The sequence below is a fragment of the Herpailurus yagouaroundi genome, unplaced genomic scaffold, assembly GCF_014898765.1.
Source record: "Herpailurus yagouaroundi ecotype Mexico unplaced genomic scaffold, PumYag 197, whole genome shotgun sequence".
Taxonomy (NCBI): domain Eukaryota; kingdom Metazoa; phylum Chordata; class Mammalia; order Carnivora; family Felidae; genus Herpailurus; species Herpailurus yagouaroundi.
In genome coordinates, this window is record NW_024412428.1 from 11,535,385 (window position 1) to 11,557,486 (window position 22,102).

At 44.5% G+C, this 22,102-nt stretch overlaps 1 protein-coding gene across 1 annotated transcript in view; it reads left to right on the plus strand.

Annotated features, from left to right (window-relative positions):
• The window catches only part of KL (klotho), a 104,922-nt gene that overhangs the window by 34,351 nt on the left and 48,469 nt on the right, over positions 1 to 22,102 (plus strand). Inside the window, exons 7-8 of the mRNA XM_040447940.1 lie at positions 8,278 to 8,452; positions 21,697 to 22,060. Coding sequence (XP_040303874.1) covers positions 8,278 to 8,452; positions 21,697 to 22,060 — 539 coding nt within the window. The remainder of the gene's footprint in view (positions 1 to 8,277; positions 8,453 to 21,696; positions 22,061 to 22,102) is intronic.

The following is a 22,102-nucleotide window of genomic DNA, read 5'->3' on the forward strand; positions in this document are numbered from 1 at the left end:
TTCTGGAGGAACTTTATAGGCGAGGCCCATGTTCTGCATGTGCAGACGGAAACAGGAACAGAAACTTTGGCATAGAAATACTAGTGTGACAGCATTTGTGTTTGTGGGCTAGTGACGTCTTCGTTTATGGGCTAGAAGACGTATTTCTTCTTCCCATTTCTCTGTTAAAATTGGGATATATTCTATGTATACTATTTTGTATTCTGTTCTTTTTTACTTAGTAGTGTAATTTCCCCATACTATTAAATACCTTAAATGGGGCGCCTGGGTGGCGCAGTCGGTTAAGCGTCCGACTTCAGCCAGGTCACCATCTCGCGGTCCGTTGAGTTCGAGCCCCGCGTCAGGCTCTGGGCTGATGGCTCGGAGCCTGGAGCCTGCTTCCGATTCTGTGTCTCCGTCTCTCTCTGCCCCTCCCCCGTTCATGCTCTGTCTCTGTCTGTCCCAAAAATAAAAATAAACTTAAAAAAAACAAAACAAAACAAAAAAAACAAAAAAAAAATAAATACCTTAAAAAAAAAAAGGCTTAAGCTTATAGAGCGAGTATCAGAAAAAGAGAGACCATCCCTTGTCAGAAACCTCTCCAGACATAAATACTCTGCATCACCAATATTTAGCATATGGGGAAGGTAAAATAGGAAGAGGAGAGAGCATGGAGATCTGTTTATTTGCAAGTAATGGACATTCATAATCAATGAATCTAGTTACTGAATTCCGACTTTTGTGAGGGATGCAAAAAGAGTAAGAACAGACTTTGTCTTAAGAAACTTTAAGCCTTGGGGCGCCTGGGTGGCTCAGTGGGTTGAGCATCCGACTTCGGCTCAGGTCATGATCTCGCGGTTTGTGAGTTCGAGCCCCGCGTTGGGCTCTGTGCTGACAGCTCGGAGCCTGGAGCTGTTTCAGATTCTGTGTCTCCCTCTCTCTCTGCCCCTCCCTCACTAGTACTATGTCTCTCTCTCAAAAATAAATAAAAACATTAAAAAGAGAGAGAGAGAAAGAAACTTCAAATCTCAGGGCACCTGGGTGGCCCAGTCGGTTAAGCGTCTGACTCTTGGTTTTGGCTCAGGTCATGACCTCATGGCTCGTGAATCTGAGCCCCACATTGGGCTCCCTGCTGACAGTGCGGAGCCTGCATGGGATTCTGTCTCCCTCTCTCTCTGCCCCTCCTCTGCTCACATGCTTTCTGTCTTTCTCTCTCTCTCTCTCAAATAAATAGACCTAAAAAAAAAGAAACTTCAAATCTAGTTTGGGATACAAGATTTGAACTTATGAAAAATTGAATAATACAGAAGTTAAGTACTATTTAATAGTAGCATAAATATTTCACAGACAAGCTGATGCTAATAAATGGTACGGATAATAGTGAGTCATGAAATAATCATTGCTGCAAAGAACCTTTGGAATCGTGTCAGCCAAATTTCTCATTTGTCCCACTGAGCTGGCACACAAGATACTTGCTGGTTGTTTGCTTATCTGTCGCCTCCTCTATGACCCGGCCCAGCCACCCGGCCCCTTGAGGATAGGGCTGGGCCTGGGCCATCGCCGTAGGTCAGGGCTTCCTCATACAGAAGAAAAACTCATTTTAAGCACTCAATAAAGTTTGTGGGAATAAAATTGAATTGAACACGTCAGGTGCACCTTTGTACGCCCACAGTGCTTTCTAATAATAGGTGATCAGTGAGTGAAGACGAAACAAACAAATAATGACAGGTGACTTGGGAAAGAGGGAAGACCATGTCTCTCATGTTCAAAACATGATCCATCACATATTGATTGTTCTGTCTTGGGAAAATTAGTGAATGGTTCTGAGTCTTTCTGGTCGGTGTATAAACCTAGCTGGTGTATATTTCTAACCCTAGTATACAGTCATATATATGTATATATGTATATATGCTCACCTTATTTCTAAACCTGCTTTAAAACACTGCCTTTTCTCTTGTCTTTTGGTTTCATTATTAATTCGATTTATATCATCGGTAAAGTTCTGATGATATTTTGAAGATGCTTTGAACTTGGGTGACCATGAGACCAGAGGCCACAATAATGGAGTAGGGACGGCAGAAGAAAAAACTGGTTTTGGAGGAAGGTCATGGCTTGAAGCTGTGTGAGTTAGCTAGGACTGCCCTAACAAAGGACTAGCTAATAAGAAAAGTGTCCTGAAGAAACCAAGCCCATTCTTTTATTGTCCCTTAGTTCACATTCCTCTCTCCTCTCTCACAGTGCATCTTATGTTTGTCAATACTTGCTTATATTTTTTTGATGCCTTGGTAAGGGTATATCTTGCTTCCTTAATCAAATGTTAAGTCATCTGTGCATTTTCTTAGTTTTTTTTTTTAATGTTTATTTGTTTATTTTGAGAGAGAGAGAACAGGGAAGAGGCAGAGAGAGAGAGAGAGAGAGAGAGAGAGAGAGAATCCCAAGCAGGCTCCATACTGTCAGCTCAGAGCCTGATGCAGGGTTCAAACCCACAACTGTGAGATCATGACCGGAGCTGAAATCAAGAATTGGATGCTCAGCCGACCGAGCCACCCAGGTGTCCCTTTTTCTTATGTTTGAGGACACACTGGAGCACTGTAAGGGAACCCTTGCTGGATGAGTATGGGAAGTTGTCCCCACCTTGGCCCTCCCAGGGGTAGGTAAATGGAAGGAAGAGAAACCCATCATGGTTCATTGGTCAAGCTTTCTGAAAGAGGGTTTGGCAGCTAAAGTGGGAAGTCTGGTGTAAGCGGTTCCACTCCCTGACCTTGGACAATATGAGGAAAAGCTGTACCTGACAATGTGACCAAGAACAATGTGACCTAGTAAGTGCTGTAGGTGAAGGGCAGTGAAGGTCTTCTCAGTGCAGTGCCCTGCTTACCTCCCCCAGTATTCCATTTGGAGGAGGAACACTATACGACATTTCTTGAGCAATTCTTCATTTTTAGGAGGTTCTGGAAAATAAATCTAAGAAGGTATTGGAATGTCCCTCCTGTCCCCCATTTTATACTCTTTGAACAGAACTTTGAAGAGAGAAAGGGCTTAGAATGTCCTATTCTCCAGGATCTTCTCAGACCCGTGGGTTCACCTGAGCCTGGGGGAGACCACCATGGTGGGTCCTGAAGCTGCTCTCAAGTTCTGGGGCTGTTCAGGGGCACCCAACCTCCTAATAGGCTGTACACCAACCCCTGGCCCAGTATGAACACTGCTGGCATCGCTGGTCTGAGCCACAGTGATGCTCAGGGCTTCATTCAATGCCTTAAAACTCCTTTCCAATTACTGCCTCAACTTCTCATAAGAAAGCCCTGAAGTCTTAGAGAGACAAAACCCAGGTGCAGGATGAAATTGCGTGCGTGGTTCTATCAGCAGTTCACACTGCCGCACTTCTAGCTGACTGTATGCCATCCTCTTAATTCCACCATGGCTCTCTTTTACCTGGAAATTTCATACGACTCAGTGATAATGATCTTCATGTTGTAGGTACTGCCTTCAACACTGGTATGTCATCAGCCGTGACTGTCCACTTGCAGAAATGTGGTGGGACTTTCAGAGATATGGCCCAGGGACCTTCGTTTAGGCTGATGCAGAGATTTGTTCTGGTTTGCCATCTCATGCATACACCGGGCACCAGATAGAGACAGGCCATCAGCCATGAGCATTTCGAAGTCCCTGCTCACATGGAACCTATATTCTAGCAAGATGAGACAGACCGTATACAAGGGAACAAATGAATATGCGCTATAATGTTTGGTATGTTTTAAAGAAAATCGAAGGGTGCCTGAGTGGCTCAGTCAGTTAGGTGTCTGACTCTTGGTTTTTGGCTCAGGTCATGATCTCTCAGTTCATGGGATTGAATCTCGCGTCTGGCTCTGCACAGTTAGTGCAGAGCCTATTTGGGGTTCTCTGTCTCCCTTTCTCTCTGCCCCTCCCCACCTCAAAAACAAGTAAGTAAACAAACAAACAAACAAAAAAGAAAATCTAGAAACTGATGAGATGAGGGCTGCTACTTGATATTGCTTCCTTAGGGGAGGACTTCTTCTGATACCAGTTAATTAAAGACTTGAGTGTAGAGTGGAAACAATTTGTGTGGATATATGGGTAAACATTCTGAGCAGGGGGATCAGCAAATGCAAATGCCTGAAGTCAAGGGCAAGTCTGGTCTATTCAAAGCAGAGTTGGGAGTCCCGTATGGGATGAGGGAAGAATAGCAGGGGTGGGGGCGGGGTTGGCAGGGTCTAGACCACACTCGAGGATTCAGAATTTCTCTGGGCATAATGGGAAGCCACTGGGGGATACTGAACAGGAAACGATTGACTTCACATTTTTAGAGCATCAGTCTGGCTGCTGCTTGAGGAATCGGGGAGCAAGACTGGAAGCAGAGAGAAGGTGATTGCAGTGACCTGGGATTAAACAACGTCAGTTGGGGTGAGGGTGATAGCATGAATATGGTGAGCACCAGTCCAATTTGGGATAATTTATGAACATAGAGTCCAACAGAGTTTGATGATGGATTGGATTAGGGTTGCCAGAGGGAGACGATCAAGAGGCACTGATATAAATCAAAGTCATTGGTAATCTTCTGATTCTTGGGTTGGGTGATAGGTTTGTGGATTCATTAAATTAGTCTGTGTTACATCTTGCACACATAATTTGTATATTCTTTTCTATGAATCAAATGTTACATTTAAAAACATTTTAAATCTTTTTTTTTTAATGTTTATTATTTTTGAGAGAGAGACAGCGAGCAAGCAGGGGAGGGGCAGAGAGAGAGGAAGACACAGAATCGGAAGCAGGCTCCAGGCTCTGAGTTGCCAGCACAGAGCCCGACGTGGGGCTCGAACTCACAAACCTCGAGATCATGATCTGAGCTGAAGGCAGCCGCTCAACCGACTGAGCCACCCAGGCGCCCCTACATTTAAAAACATTTTAAATTTAGTAGAGAAAGACCATGGAAAGAAAGGAATTGGAGACGGTGGATGCAGATCATTCTCTCAAGGAGAATTGCTGAGTGGTCTCGCAGAGGTGTGGAGGGGGGTGTGGTATCCTGTGACACGGCACCCCGAGTTTGTATGTGCAGATGCTGATAGGAATGATGCCTCAGTAAATAAGGAAAAGAATGAGGATGGAGAGGGAACTTCAAGAATGGAGTTCCTTGTTATCGGGAGGGGATGGGGTGAGAAGCCAGTGAGGAGAAGAGGCTGACCCCTGGATAAGGTGGGGCGTTTCTGCATTATGAGAAGATGGGAGGCAGAGTGTAAGCACAGAGCCGTGTGGGATGGGAGATTTGTTGTGAGAGGTTGTGAAGTTTATTTTCCAATCCCTTCTGTCTTCTCAATGAAAGAGAAGCAAGGTCAGCCTCTGAGGGTGGGAATGGGGGAGGAGGTGTTAGAGCTTGAAGAAAGAGGAGAAGCTATGAATTAGGAAGTGGAGAGAAAGGACACAGGAAATGTGCAGGGTGGTTGGGCTGGGCTGAAGGCCCACGTGGGACTTGTGGTAACCAATTTTGAGATAATCCACCTGGTGCCTTTGTATTTTATTTTATTTTTTTGCCAGGCACCTACTTTGAAGGGAGAAGGGTAATGCAAGGGCGTGATTAGAATAGCAACAAAGGAATCTCAGCTCTAGAAGGAGGGGAGTGAGGTTTTGGGCGGGGTTGAAATGGTAGGACAGTGGCAAGGTAGTAGGGTCTTAGTCTTAGTGGGGCCGTCGAGTCCTTGCCAGGCAAGTACTGGTGGGAGTAAGACGGAAAGGTGGCAGGGGGCGGTGGCAGGGGGCGGTTACAGGGTGGCGTACGTAAAACTGAGATGTTAGAGGTGATGTACTTACTGATAACGACAAAGTCTAGGGTGTGGCGTGGATGTCTGTGGAAAAAACAGGCTGGAGGCCAGGAGCATCAGAGAAGAGGCGATCAATGAATTTAGAGGCCAGAGTGGTGGCAAGAGTGCATAAGCAAATAACCTTAAGGGTAATGAAAGTAGTAGTGGAGAGAAGGACCAGGTCAGGTGCTCAGGTCTTCAGTCAATGAGGGGTTGCTTATATGGTTGTCGAGGACCTTCAGATGCTGCAGTCCGATGGCTTTGGAAGCCACGGGGTCTGCTGGGAGGATAGAGAAACCATCATCTGGAGGAGGCATAGGAAGAAGGATCCCTCTGCTCAACTCGACGTTCCCATGGTGTTCCTTGTCTGTTTTCTTTCCACTGCTCTGCTCAAGTGCCGGCTTTTGCATTCTGCTTTCACATTTCACATTAAGATTTGAGATATGTTTACTCTTTGAAACTCAACTGCCCAGGGGCGCCTGGGTGCTTCAGTCGGTTAAGCGTTGGACTCTTGGTTTTGGATCAGGTCATGATCTCGTGGTTTCATAAGTTTGAACCCTGAGTCAGGCTCTGCACTCACAGTGCAGAGCCTGCTTGGGATTCTCTTTCTCCCTCTCTTTCTGCCCCTCCCCCACTGATATTGTTTCTGACTCTCTCAAAATAAATAAACTTAAAAGAAAAAAAACCTCAACTGCCTTTTGGAAAAGTGAGTAAATGAGTCATTTCTGAGTAAAAGTGTCCATGACCAGGGCTGGGCATAGGGAGGGGCATTAGGCTGTTCAGGAGAACTTTCTTGTGGAGTTAGGAGTGTGGCTGGCTGAGAAGATGCTTCTCTGATCACACGTGGGGTAGTACATTGGGCCTGATGGAGTCAGGGCCTCGAGGCCAACCTCTATGTAGGGAAGGTCCTTAAAAGACTTTCTAAGCAGTTTGAAAAGAAGACTCTGGATTAATAACTAGCAGAGATTGGAGTGGGAGAGACTGATGACAGGAAAGCCAGCTGGGAGGCTTTGGCAGAAGTTATAGAGCCCGAATGGGATGGGGAAGGTGTGGAAAGAAGGAAGGAGGGAAGGAAAGGGCAATTAGAGAAGATATTTTGAGAAAAGAACCAAAATAATCTATTTGACCATTGCACATAGGAGACAAGGGGAAAGAAGAAGGAGAGAGGACTCTAAGGTTGTTTCCCTGGAGATGGGAGACTACTGTCAACCCTGGAAGAAACAGCAGTGAGCAGGTGGGCTAGATTTGGAAGCAAAATAGTTTTTTTCATTTTTGAAAACATTTTTTTTTTTTTACTTCCCAAAGCAACACAGCCACTGTGTTCTTGTATTATAAAATATAAAATATATTTATATAACAAAACATAAACTCTTATATAAAATATAAAATAAAAAGAAGTAATTAGAGGTAAAATTTTGGTATACACTTTCCCAAATATGTACAGATATTTGTGTGAGAATTTTAGAGCATATGTTAGATCATATTTTACCTAAAATTGCATAAACTGCTTTTTAATTTTTTATTATTTTTTAAAGTTTATTTATTTATTTCAGGAGAGAGAGAAAGCAAGAAACAGAGTACAAGCCAGGAAGGGGCAGAGAGAGGGAGAGAGAATCTTAAGCAGGTTCCACACTCAGCATGGAGCCCCATGTGGGGCTCAAACCCATGAACTATGTCATGACCTAACCCAAAATTAGAGCTGGATGTTTAACTGACTGAGCCACCCAGGCGCCCCAACCTACTTTTTTTTTAAACACTTAATATGTTGTAAACCTTCTGTGTCATTGCATAGTCTACTACTCTGCCATTTTGAAAAACCACACAGTAGTCTATTGTATGGATAATTTGTTATACCAACCCTCTCTTGTTGGATATTTAGGGTGTTTCCATTCTTTTGCTACATTCAACGTTTTTCAGTAGCTGTCTTATAGCTAAATATTTGTTCACAGTCATAATTTTTTTCCCTGTCATTCCTTTATCCTCCAAATACATATTGAATGCTGAGCCCATGGGATCAAAAGTGAATTCGATCCAGTCTTATCTCCAAGGTTCATGTGGCTCAGGGCGGGGAAACAGACAAGGAAGCAGGCCTACATTTACAAGGCGAGCATTACAATCTAATTCTCTGATTTCTGAGATTATATTGTTTAGAATTTAATTTAAAAGTCCTATCTTCAATGCTTTGTAAAATGCCACGATGAGTTCTCTAGGTTAATTTTCAGAAATGAAATTGTGATTCAACATTTTAAGATTTCAGTCTGTGTTTCCCAGTTGCCCTTCAGAGAGGCTGTGCCAGTGATACCCCCCAGGAAGGTGAGGCAGAGCCTGCTGCCCCTCCCCTGGCACCCTTTCTTGCCCTTTCCTAGGAGTAACAGATATCCTCGAGTTGTAGCTGGGCACTCGGCTTCCCAGCTGTAGATTAATTTCCTACTTCCCTTAGCAGCTCGGTATGGCCATGTATCTTTGTTTTGCCACATGGGATGTGTAGCAAAGGATGAGTGCAACTCGTGGCTCCTTCCTGCAGAGATGCTTACTCTGGACATTCTCTTGTCAGTTCCCTGGTTGGTGGCTGAGAAATGCGATGACGGGGGCCATCTTGGACATGTGGGCCGAGGATGGCAGAACCAGCTCAAACCCTGGATTGTCTCCCCCTGGACTCTCAAGTGAGTGAGAAACGAACTTCTATATTGTTTAAGCCCCTGTACTGTTGTTATACCAGCTTAGCTGGCCCCAAAGTCATATACACAGCACCTAAGAGTATCTCTTAGCCTAAACCCTGGCTAACACTTTGCAAATTTAAGGCCAAGAGTATTCTCCCTTTTAATGTTTCTTTAGTGGCCAGAAAATTGTACCTTTTTTTTGTTTACATGGCTAATGGTTATGGAATTATGCTGAACTTATTAATTGGGATTTGAACAAGCAGTAACATGGTTTGCTTCCTGGTTGAACCCTATGCTCCTAATTTAATTTGGAGTTAGCCTTTACTCCTCTCTCTCAACCGCACATCTAATCTGCCAGGAAATCCTTGGCTCTACTTTCCGAATAGATCCAGAATCTGACTACTTCTAGCCACTTCTACTGCTACTGCCTCACTTCCAGCCTGCTTACTTCCCATCTTTTCCTGAAGGAGCAGGCAGAATGATCCTTTAGAAGCCATCCGAGTTCACATCAGGTGAACCCTCATCACCGAGAACCCTCCAGCGGCTTCCCAGTGAGAAGCCAGCTTCTCTACTCAGTGAGGAACAACGTTCTCTGTTCCTGCCCCAATGGCCTCCTTGTTGGTCCTGAGTGGGCCAGGTCCACCCTGAGCCCAGCCCTTTGCCCTGGCTTTTCTCAGTGTCATTTGTTCTTTGTCCAGATATACCCGTGGTTCATTTTCTCACCTCCTTCAGGTCTCTGCTGAAATTCTACCCCTCAGCGAAGCTCATCCTGACCCTGTTAACTGCAGCCACTCCCCATCAGCAGGGCAGTCCTGTTCTCTTTCTTGACTACATATTTGCCTCCCTATAGCACACATCACCTCCTAATGTGCTATGTACTGAACAGTTTACTTAATACGTTTATTGTTTATTTTCTGTCTTCACTAGGATATAAATGACACGAGGGTAGGGAATTTGTTTATTTTGTTCACTGCTCGATGCCAAATGCATAGTACAATACCTGGCATGTAGTAAGCATATTTGTTTCCTATTGCTGATGTAGCAAATTACCCCAAACTTAGCGGCTTTAGACAACACAAGTTCATTAACTTACAGTTCTGAAATCAGAGTGTTGGCAGGGTTATGCTCCTGCTGGACGTTCCAGGGGAAAATGTGTCTCCTTGCTCTTTCCACCTCTAAAGGCTGAGGCCATTCCCTGGCTCGTGGTCCCACATCACCACCAGGTCTGCCGGAATCACCTTACCTCCTTCTTGGACTCTGGCTTTCCTGCCCTCCTACTTCCAGTATAAGGGATTTCACTGGACCCACCCAAGTGTGTCAGTGTTTCTCCTGAAGGTACTAATCCCATCCTGAGATTCCCCACCCTCGTGACCACATCTAAACCTAATTATCACCCAAAGGTCTCATCTCTAAACACTACCATGTTAAAGATTAGGGCTTCAATGTATGGATTTTGAGGGGACACAATTCAGTTCATAGCACCCAGATAATCCAAGATAATCTCTCTCTCAGGATCCTTAAGGACATCGGCAAAGTCCCTGTTACCATGTAAGTCCTTTTCATATTCATAGGTTCCAGGGATTAGAACATGGGCATTTTTGTGGGCACCACATAACTGCCTATCACAGCAGGTGATCAGTGAATATTTGTTAAATGAGTGAATAAAGCCTTGTGAATATGAAATACATTTCTGGGTTTGGTCTGGTTGCTGTACATTTAATTCTATTTCAGGCCAGCCTGTCCTCGCCTCTGGCATTCCAGTGGCTAATTGTGCCCAGGGGACTTTGGCTGTGGAAGTTCCCCCCTTGCCCTGGTCTGGTGACACAGCTCCAGGACAGCTCTCTGAAACTCTTCCTTGTCAGCTGTCCATCCACAGAGCTTAAGTCAGCTCGCTGTAAAGTGTGAGCTGGTAACAGCAGTCACCTCATTCCTTACTTCTGGTCTTTAGGCCTCTCGATTCTCAAAATATCTTGTTGCCTGTGCCACAATATTGCCTCTCAGCACTTCTCATGGTCTCCTCTAACACCATCCACAGGTCACGCTTCCTGAAAGGTGTGGGGAAGCCTCTCCCTCCCCTACTTCGGGGAGCAGGACTGACTGTTGGCACTTTGATGACCCTAATTTGGAGGAATGGGTTTTATAAGAGTGAGTGATCACAAGCTCAATCGTGTTAGAGTCACTGCAGCACCCAAGCAGAGATGTTTATTCACTCCACCAGTGTTTACTGAGCGCTCTGCAGGGCATGAGGGCACCACGCTCTGCCTTTGAGAAGTTCACTGTGGATCAGATGCTGCAGGAGCACAGATTTGAGTGAGAGATTAGCGAGCGCTTCCTCCGAACCATAAAGAGCGTGACTCTAAGCTAGAGGCTCTATGTGGCTCTTGGGGACAGAACCAAGACCCTCTGGTAGAAGGTACAAGGAGGCAGACTCTATGGAACAAGTAAGATTTGGTTTGACACTGCGGACTCTTCACCAGGTGGTGATTTCCAGGTCAGAAGAAACGTTTGGGCAGCGGGCAGGAAGGAGGGAGGCAGAGAAGACTCCATACCTGGTGGGACTTGTGGTCCTATGACCCCAAGCTTCCTTCCAAGTCTAAGATTCTCTTTCTGATTAGGTTGGGGTACCAGGCTGATAAAGACACATGATTAGTACATGGGTCACTATCAGCTGCAAAGGATGGAACCCACCCTGGCTGGTTTAAGCAGAGAAGGGATTTGGACTTGCAAGGACATTAAGTCACTCACAGAATGGGATACATTTCAAAGCACAATGGAGGCTGAGCTTCAGGGAACAGGAAACCACTCCCCCCACTCCTGTTGCCGCCAAGAGTCGTCACCCAGATGGAGTGGATGCCCGCTGGAAATGATCTCAGACTCGGCTCCCCTCTCCCCTCTCCCCTTCCTTCGCTCCTTCCTTCCTTCCCTTCTGTGCCTCTTGCATCCATTCCTCAACTCTGTGTTTGTTCTTTCTTTCTTTTTTGATATTGCTTTCCCAAGAATACGAGTTCCGTGTTCAGAATTTCTCTTTATATTCCCTCTCTTTTCTCTGGGACATAAAAAAAATTGAAAAGAAGAGGTAGGGAGATTAGTGCTTGTTTCCATTCATACAGCATCACTTTACCCACTGGTACTACACTACTGAGTTAATCCTTAGGTGATGATTTAGCCCACCTTTTCCTTTGTTTCCCTTTTTTTTTTTTTTTTTTTTTCTCAGAGGTGAGGGATGGGCAGAAAGTATTTACAAAAGAAAAATAAAAGGGAAAAAAAAAAATCCCCTCCTTCAACTCCATGCCTCAGAGGTGGGACGCATTTGGCATATCTTCAGCCAGGAGATTAAAAAAAGAACTCTAAATTTGTAACATAATTTATGTAAATTTCCCCTATTGAAGGGCATTGGGGATTTTCCTATTGTCTTTGGTCACACACAGTGTTACCAGGCATTTGTTCACATGTATCTTCATCCATTTGTTGCTCTATGGCTTTAGGATAGAGTCCTTGAAGTGGCATTTCTGAATTAGAAGGTGTGGGCACATGTATTTTTTATAGATAATGACAAATTACCCTCCTCCAAAGTTGCAATATTTACACATTTATCAGTAGTATATGAATGTACACATTTTCTAATACTAAATGTGATTTTTTCCCCCCTGCTTTTAGGTGAAAAATGGTTATCTCTTTTAACAATTTTCTTTTGCTATCTATTAGTTTGACCATTCTTATTTGCTTATGTTTATTGGGAATTTTAATTTTTTCCTTTATGACATGCCTATTCACATTTTTTGATGATTTTCACATCAAGTCGATTGCCTTATTTACGTATTCATTTACAGAGACTCTATGGATCACAGCTATTAACTCTGCAAATATTTTCTTCCAGATATGTCATTTGTCTCTAATTCTAAGTAGTGTCTTTGATCACTCAGTGAACATTGTCAGTCTTTTCCTTTTTGTTGTCTGGGTTTTGTTTCATGCTGGAAAAGGCTTTCTTCACTACGACATTGTAAACAAGGTCTCTTGCATTTTTCTAGTATTTTTACACATTATTTCACTTTGTTAACTAGTCGCTTAGGAATATTTTGCTATTATGGTGTAAATTTGGAATCTAACTTTATTATTATTTTTTCAAATGAATGGTCATTTTGACCAGTTTAAAAAAATCACCGCCTCCATTTTAGCTTATGTTAAACTACTGTAAAATTATTATATCTATGGATCTATCTATCCATCCAGAGCTGTCTTATATATTCCAGTATGTTTTACTATTTTTTTAAGTGCTTATTTATTTTTTGAGAGAGAGACACAGAGCACAAGCAAGGGAGGGGCAGAGAGAAAGAGAAAGAGAGAGAGAGAGACAGAATCTGAAGCAGGCTCCGGGCTCTGAGCTGTCAGCACAGAGCCCAACGCGGGGCTCAAACCCACGAACCGTGGGATCGTGACCTGAGCCAAAGACAGATGTTTAACTGACTGAGACACCTAGGTGCCCCTGTTTTACTATTTTTTTCACTATCCCAGTAATACATAGCTTCCCTTATAGTAGTGAAAATTCTTCCTTTCACAACTTTTGACTGCTTGTGCACAATTTAGATTTCTTCTCTGACACTGAATATTTTTTATGTTTATAATATATCTGATTTTTTTCTCCTGTCTGTTCTTTGTGTGCTTTGCCGACTTAAGCATGTTGAGTTTGAGATGGGAGCTTGAAATTTCCTGGTTGAAATGCAGGGCAGGCACTGTAGGTATGGAGTGGGAGCAGAGGCAGATCACGGCAGAGATTCCAATTTGTGAATCACCCTCACAACTGCAACCAAGGAATAGATGAGCTCTCAGAAGAAGGAGGTCGGGAGAGAGATGGATGGAGGGCCAAGGACTAGGAGATGGGGATGGTAAATAAGAGGAGAGGTGCCAAGTGAGGATCACAAAAGTCACACCATAGAAAAGAAATTATAAAGATCAAAATGCCCAGGCTACATAGAGGTTCTTGTTGAAAAAAAGAAGACTTTCAGCTTCTCTGTTTAGAGGGAGATGGCCCAAATAGTGTGGGTTCAACATCAGCACTGTTGGCTGAGGATTTGTAGGCAACTCAGCTGTCACTCGGTCAAGGGCTCAGACCCTACATCCAAATCGTATTAGTTACACTAAAGAGTGATATATTTTCTGCCATTTTTCCATGCTGGTGATATATTCCAACTAATTAATTCACTTTCTGCTTCAACCAATTCCCCTGGTGACTCAGGACATCAATTCAAGCTTGTGGCCAGGGGCAGAGGGACAATCATTGAGTAGACCAAAGGATGCTAATTGTGCCCATCCAAGTCTGAACCATTGCCCTTGGTCCTAGCCAACAACAGAGACTGGCCATATGCAAAGACATAGCAAATTCCATTTCGTAATGTATGAGAAGTACAGCTATACATCTCAGTGAGAAACAGGTCGTAATATTGTGAATTTAAACACAGGCATTTAGACAACCTGAAGTACTATATCAAATATTTGAGACAAATGTGGTTTAGATAGTTACTTTAAAAATGCATGCTGTGGAGCCTTAATCTTGCTGGTCAGCGATATTTTAATCATCTTTTGTTGACTCTTCAGGAAGTTCACTATGGTGGCTTTTACTTTTTTTCATAGTCCTCCAGCTTGCTCCCTCTTGGCAGCTGCCCTAGCCTTCTATTGTACTAGAAGACAGAAACCATTAGTGTTAAGTTTCCTGGCATTCCCCTGCCCACCGCCATCAGCCTGTCACCTCAAAATATATGTGTACGCCTTCGTTTCTGCCTCCAACTCTGTCTGTAGCTGTACCTACCTTTCTTCTTTTCTTCTCTCAAGAAGATATAGTCCTTCCTCACTTTGGACCAAAATGTATTGACTTGATATTTCCTTTAATTTGCATACAAATTTAAATGTCAGATAATGTTGAAAGGTTTTATTGTGAAATCACCAAACCTCCTGATTTTGCCCCTTTCAACTCTTCCAGTTGTTTTTTTCTTGGTATTTCACCACACAGTTAAAAACGAGGTGTATGTACCCCCTTTCTCTTGAGGCATTGATACAATTGCCCAATACAGTTATAATCATAATTCTCTTTTACATTCATACAAAGTATAAATAAGTAAAAGTCATTCACAGTGGAGCCAAGTAGTGTACTATAGCTTTTCCTTTACCATACAACTTTTAACTTTTTTTTCCTAAGGAAGGGATTACCTCATTTTCTTTCTTTCTTTGAGTGCAGTTCTGATGCTTGTTTTGTCTCCTTAGATTGTGTTTGGTTGTTTTTGCCTTCTAGCATGTAATTTTGTAATGTTTTGTTGAACACCGGACATGATCTATGTGGTCAAAGGAACCGAAAGGTTTGATTGTGAGGTTTTACGTTACTCTGGCTAGGAGTCAGGCTGTCTTTTCCGTTTGCTATAGCTGTGGTATCAGAGGCTAAAGTTTCTTCCAGTGTCGTTGTTATTTGTCTCTCTTATCATCTCTCATTTTTTTCTAGAAACTTCTTTTGTTTTAAATTTTTTTAATGTTTATTTATTTTTGAGAGAAAGAGAGACAGAATGTGAGCTGGGGAGGGGCAGAGAGAGAGGGAGACACAGAATCCGAAGCAGACCCCAGGCTCTGAGCTGTCAGCACAGAGCCCGACATGGGGCTTGACATCATGAACCGGGAGATCATGACCTGAGCTGAAGTTGGACGCTCAACTGACTGAGCCATCCAGGCGCCCATAGAAACTTCTTAGAGTCTGAGGCTCACAGTACTGTTGTTTATAATCCCCTGTTATTATACAGGAGTCCTTTGATGTGGCGGTAAGGTGTGGGGGGAAGGGGAATCATTCTGTAGTCCCATGACTGGGTCTCCATCTGTTGCTGAACCTGATTTGGATATATCTCTTCCTCCATAACAAAAGCTAGTGGGAGCTGAAGTTGGGTATTTCCTGCCTCCTAGGATGGTTAGGCATTGGTAACCCCCGAGTTGGTTAGCTCTGGTAAAGCAGTTTGAGAGCAGGTCTTGTTAAGGAGAACTGAGAGGTATGAGCTGTTTCAGAATTGTGACTTTTCCCTCCTCCTGTCAGAAGCAGGAGAGGCCTTTTCTCCTGTCTTCACAGTGAGAATCTTGCAGGGCCAGTGGGGGTAAATTTCACAGAAGTGTGGGGGGCCCCTTCAGAGTTTTAAACTCCCAAGCTTGTTCACACTGAATCTTCAGCTATCAATTACAGCTTAAAGGTTGCTGCCTCAAAGAAGAATTGTTGATTTTCAATTTGTTCAAGGTTTTTCTTGTTGTGAGGATGGGAGTCCTGACTTCTAAGCTTTTTACATGTCAGCCTAGAAACCTGAAATCCTTCACTTTGAATTTCTTCAAATTGCTAAGCTTTCATAGTTACTCCGAAAACCCTATGAAATCTCTCTCAACAAAGTTTATAAGATATCTACCTTTGGTGCGTGTGTTTGTTTCCTGGAGACACCCCCCTTGAAGCCCTCTGTTCTCCCGCTTCCATCTGGAATGCTTGAGCTCTAAATTGGCTAAGTCCTGAAGCTTCCTTTTGCTACAGTCTTACAAATTCCCTTCAGGTTTTATCTGCCTTCTTACCTCTGTTTCATGCAACTCATGTTTTCTCCTTTTTTGGCTTACTTCCTTGTGTTAGTGGAGCACATATTTTCATAGCTTGGGAAAAAAGATACATTGAAAGCATCTTTTAAAAGATCGTTAGGGGCGCCTGGGTGGTGCAATCGGTTAAGCACCCAGCTCTTGATCTCGGCTCAGGTCATGATTTCACAGTTTGTGAGTTCAAGTCCTGCTTTGGGCTCTGTGCTGATGGTGCAGAGCTTGCCTGGGATTCTGTCTCTCCTTCTCTCTGCCCCTCCCCTGCTTATCCTCCCTCCCTCCCTCTCTCTCTCTCTCTCTCTCTCTCTCAAAATAAATAACTTAATTTTTTTTAATTAAAAAAAGATCTTTCTCCTATTTTCTAATGCTTTATTTTTCTTACTAGTTTTAAAGGTATTTTCTTATTTTCCAATACTTTTACCAAATTTAAAATCTTAGTTTATTTGGCACATTTTTAACTTCCAAGAGTTCTGTTTTGGATCTCTAGTGTTCCTATTTATTCTTATCTTCTTGTACCATAGGTGCAAAATCTTAGCTTACTTGAAAATAGTAAAGACACTTTTGACTCTTGCATGAGGAGTTTTCCTTTATATATCTGGTGTTTCTTGGCCGTTCTTTTATATTCGAGAATGAGTCACTATAAAGCTGTCTGGAAGCTTTAGGTGCAGAGGCAGGGCTTGTGGCAGAGAGAGCTTTACTGCCAGCTGCTCTGGTGGAGCCCTGGAGCCAGCGTGGCGAAAAGGGTTGCGGGCCCCACTCTTGCTATGCAGAATTTGATCTACTTTCCTAGTGCCCCACCCGTGCTCTTCTCCAAGTGTGCCGTCCCCGGAGCTGCTGCCTCCTCGGATCCGTTTCTTCAGACAGAACACGTTCCCTGTAGGGCTAGAGAGCGGGTGGTGCCAGGCTGTGTTAAGAGTGGAAAATTGGAATAATCGATCGCGTTTTCAGGCCTCCAGCTGCCTGGTCCTTTCATAGTATCTCAGACCTTGAGCCTTTCTGGAGCCATGCCAGGCGAATCACCTTGTTTCTCAGACATATCCTCCTCAGCTAATTTCACAGACCAGTCCTTCATTTTCCTTTCCTTTCCATATACCTCGCTCAATTTCGGTGAAAGCAGATATGCCTTTTATCCTCTTCATATTGAGGGTAGTTTTGAGAGAAAGGGAGCAAGGTATCTTTTTTTTTTTTTAATGTTTATTTATTTTGAGAGAGAGAGAGAGAGAGAGAGATAGCATGAGTGCAGGAGGGGCAGAGAGAGGAAGAGAGAATCCCAAGCTGGCTCCCCACTATCAGCACAGAGCCCGACATGGGGCTCCATCCCACGAACCGTGAGACCATGACCTGAGCCGAAGACAAGACTTTGGAGCTTGACCAGCTGAGCCACCCAGGGACCCCAGGGAATAAAGATGTCTGGACTCCAGCACCTCAGTGCCCTCAGCCCCTGGTGCCATGCTTCTTGCTTCTAGATATAAGTCTTGTGTCAGAACATGTTTAACTGGGGTGTAAATTACTTCCAGACTACGGAGGCAGCAGGGTCACTTAGAAGGACACGGTGGGGAGGGGAAGGAGGTGCAGGCTTCAAGCCCTCAGGCTCCCTGCTCTGCTCAGAAGAGTTGGAACCATCCAGAAATGCTCAGTTTCCACAGGCTACAGAAGCAGCCAGAGCCCAATCTAGTGTCTCCATGAGGTACTTCGGCTCTAGAGAGTTTGGCAGGGCTTCAGCTTCCCAGGAACCCATTTGCTGGCGTCTTGAAGCCTTCATAGAGTTCTCTTTGTCACCTTGATAGTAGCTTTTGGTCCACTGCCCTGGGGCGCTTGCATAGGCTGCCTTCTCCATCTTTTGAGCTTTCCAGCTGCATGCTCTCGTTCCTGTAGTCTTTTTACGGTCTCCCTGTTTATTTTGCTGGGACCTTAAAAGTCTAGAATCATCTACTTTAGATCACAGCTGGTGCTGCACAGTATTTTGCTTCATCGAAAAGATGAACTCCCGGACTCCCAATTCTCCTTCTCCTTGACCTTTCCTCCTCTATGCACAAACAGGTGCAGAGCTCCTCACCTTGAAAAAGTTTCTCTGTACTCTGTGAACCCCCCAAGTGACCATCTTCTTGCACTCCTTCCACTGGCCAACTCCTCAGACGAGGAGGTACAGACGGCCTTTATCTCCTCGCCTCCCACACTCTCTGATGCTTCACGCCGCAGCCCGGCTTGAGCCCTCTTTAGTTGTCTTTTCTCAGCAAGTTTGATCATCTCTCCTTTTGGAAGTGCTCCTCTCCTTAGCTTGAAACACACATTATCCTGGGACCTCTGGCACTCCCCTGTGGGTTTCGTTTTCTTTTCTTCTCCTTTCTTACGCCACCACCTCTCCTCATAGATGGATACCCTTACCAACAGTCAGCCCTTGGCTTTTGGTTGTTTCTTTCGGAACACCCTTATCTTATCTGCCATCCCAGCATCAGAATGTCTGGTCCAAATCTCCAGGCCGTATCTGCCTTTTTAGTCTATTTCCCTGCACAAATAGGTGTTTTTACTACAAATACACTGTGAGGCCTCTTTTCTTCATGTTTTGCTTTTCTACTATCCTTGCCTCCAGATCTCCTCGTAAATTTTATTCTATAAACCCCAAATATTGTCACATTTCTTATGAAATTAAACAACATTTTTTTTAATGTTTATTTTTGAGAGAGAGAGACAGACTGTGAGTGGGGGAGGGGCAGAGAGAGAGAGGGAGACACAGAATCCGAAGAAGGCTCCAGGCTCTGAGCTGTCAACACAGAGCCCGACGTGGGGCTCCAACTCACAAACTGTGAGATCATGACCTAAGCTGAAGTCTGGCACTTAAGTGACTGAGCCACCCAGGTGCCCCTCTTATGAAACTTTTCCATCCAATTCAAAATAGGATAATTTCTCTTTCCTCTGAATTCCTGGAATGGGTATCATGTGTGTCATTTGTGAACACTCAACAACATATTGTCAACATTCTTTATCCTGTTTCTCCAATACAGTATTGTCTTTGAAGGCAGGGTGAAGGGGCAGCTACGATTTGAAGTCTTCAGCTCCTCACGGTTGCTTTGCCCTTGGTTGCTACTCAGAGAGATTGTTGGTGACGATATCCATTCCTCCCCATAGAGGCTGAATGTTGTGGCTGAGGAGCTGAGAGCTTGTGAGGCTGGGGTTGTGTCAGTGGACTTCCTTCTGCTCTCTTGCCTGGCATGGGCTCACAGAGCACACAGAGAAGGACTTACAAGAAGGGACTGAAGGGTGAAGGAATGTGGATGATGGGAGGCTTGAGAACCACCTTGTGGTTGTTGAAAATCATCACCGTGACAGATCTCAGTAAGTCGATTTTAAAATTTCCCTTCCTTGGATGCATCAATAACTTCACCTTCATATTCAAAGCACAGCAAGTAATTAATCTCCTGTTTGCCAGAGAACAAAGCACTAAATGAAACCCACATTAGAATTCGAAGGTGGCTGTGAAAGACGAGAACCAAAATAAAACTGAACAAGCGAGGGGCAATGCGAGCAGTTACACTTCAGGAACCCGCCGGTCAATAACCACAAACAGAAACTTGAAAAACAGCAAGTTCTGGAAATAAACCTTAATTATCATGAATGTTCATCGTCGAGTTAAATTAACTATCACCTGGGAATATCTCTGCAAATGCGGGAGCCTTGGATGTCCAACTTAGGAGAGATGAACTTCAAATGTGAGCATTAATCAACTTGGTCATTCTTTTTAACCACGGCTCCAAAAACAAAACAAAACAAAACAAAACAAAACAAAACAAAACAAAACAACAACAAAACCACTTCTCTCTCTTTTTTTAAACTGTTGGTTAGGGGCGCCTGGGTGGCGCAGTCGGTTAAGCGTCCGACTTCAGCCAGGTCGCGATCTCGCGGTCCGTGAGTTCGAGCCCCGCGTCAGGCTCTGGGCTGATGGCTCAGAGCCTGGAGCCTGTTTCGGATTCTGTGTCTCTCTCTCTCTGCCCCTCCCCCGTTCATGCTCTGTCTCTCTCTGTCCCAAAAATAAATAAACGTTGAAAAAAAAAATTAAAAAAAAAATAAACTGTTGGTTAAATAAAAGTAGCAATAAATACAATCTGCCCTGAACAGACCATACATCAATAAGTGAACACTTAGCCTAAGCTACTTTTCCATGAGACCCATGATGCATTTCTAATTGAAACTTAACAAGCTACGATCCAGCAAATGCTCTAGTCTTCAGCTCTAGAAGGGAAATGTGGTCCTGCACGCAGACATAAATGCTTTTTAATTTAGCGGGGAGCGAGTGTGCCTGCACAGTTGTGTGGTATAATTTTTTAAATTGGTTAAGTGTCAGTGTTTGTTATTTCACATTTATTGAAAAATGTAAATGCCACATGTAAAAGAATAGCAGTATGTCTTGTTCCAGTCCGATGGCTTAATCTTACTAATCACGATAATATATGCTAGCTGGAGTTGGGAATATTTAATAAAATATTGGAATAAATTTATTGTGCTAACATTTAAAGGAAATTAATAAAAGCGCCTGCATTTGCAATGTTCAAAACTTTACCAATTTTAAATGTGTAAGAAACAGCACAGGGATGATCATCCCACAAGAACAGACGTACTCATGCCTCGGCGGAGATCTTAGTCATTCAGCACAGGCACAGGTGTGCTGGGAGTGAGTCCCACGGAACTGGAGGGGGAGGGAGATATTTGCAGGATCTTAAATTTGTCTGTGTTTTCTGTGATGGAGTCATCTGTGTGCACATTTTTACGTTTGCATTTCACAGGCCTCAAAGGTGGCAGAGTAGACACAGACACCTGCATTTTACATATGAGAATCTTAAGCCTTGGAGAAAAGATTGTTCCAAGATCACAGAGGTGGAGCCCAGGTCGCTCCACTCGCCACCAGATGGACATCAGTTATTCGTAGATCATGTATACACATCTTCAAATGGACACTGTGTCCCCACAACCTGTCAAAAGGGCTCTCTCTCAACTGGGTTGAAGTCACCAATCTCTTTTGTTGTAGTGGGTGGGAGTGGTTGCTTGGGCTAAATCCCTCCTCCCCTTTCCCTTCTCTGTTCAGGAGGCATTGGTGGGACCCTGGGACCCTGGGCTCCCCCAGAGCTGCGCCCAAAACTTTACACGGATAAGTGACTTGCTAAGTCAGAGCTGAAAGCTAAACCGTGATTATTCATAAAAGGATTTTTTTAAAAAATAAGTAAATAACAGTTACTCAAAGTTGAAACCTTGGTACGTCGTTTTTTCTTAAAAAACAAAAATGTGTCATAAGAACAATCAAAACTGTCGTTGACAGGAACTCGCCACCTTTCCCTTCCTTTGGGCCGTGGGCAAGTAATTCTGCAACGTCTAACTCAACAACCGGCGCTGGTTTGAAATGGTTTCAAGATAACCGTATGAGGGAGAGTAAAGCAGAGTGTCAATGCAACCCACGCGTCTCCTTTGTCTTCCTTGAAGGCTTTCTACACGGGTCCCTGGGGACCGACCCTCCGTCCCTGCGCGTCCCTGCTCTCCCTAAAGACTCTAAGAAAGTCCGCCACCAGTCGCTGTCCCAAGGCATTCCGAGTTCCCACCTGGCTTTCCCCCCACCTTACCCTCCCAATCGGTTTCAGGCAAACGGCTCTAACAATGTCGGCCTAAAGCTGTTCTCGGCCTTCGAGTGGAGGCCACGAGAAAGCAGGTGCTCCCCCACCGCCGGGCTCCGGGAGAGCAGGCAAAGAGCCCGCGCTGAGCTCGGGGAAAGTTGGTGGGCCGCCTTTCCTCCTCGACGAACACCGGCTCCGTGGCTTCTCCCAGGGGAAAGAGAAGGTGGCCGGGAGGCCGCTTGCGTCGCCAAACATCCCCCCGCGCTCCTGGGAGCAGCGAAGGACAGGTGCCTTTTCTCCGACGTCCCCGAGAGGCGGCCGCTGCACCTCGCTCGCTGCCGCGCCCCCTCCGCGGCACGCGCTCGCCCTCTGCGCCCCGCGCCCTCCCCATTCCCGGGAGCGGGGAGGCTCCGGCTCGCAGGTAATTATTGCCAGCGGGGCCCGGCGGGGAAGCGGGGGTGGG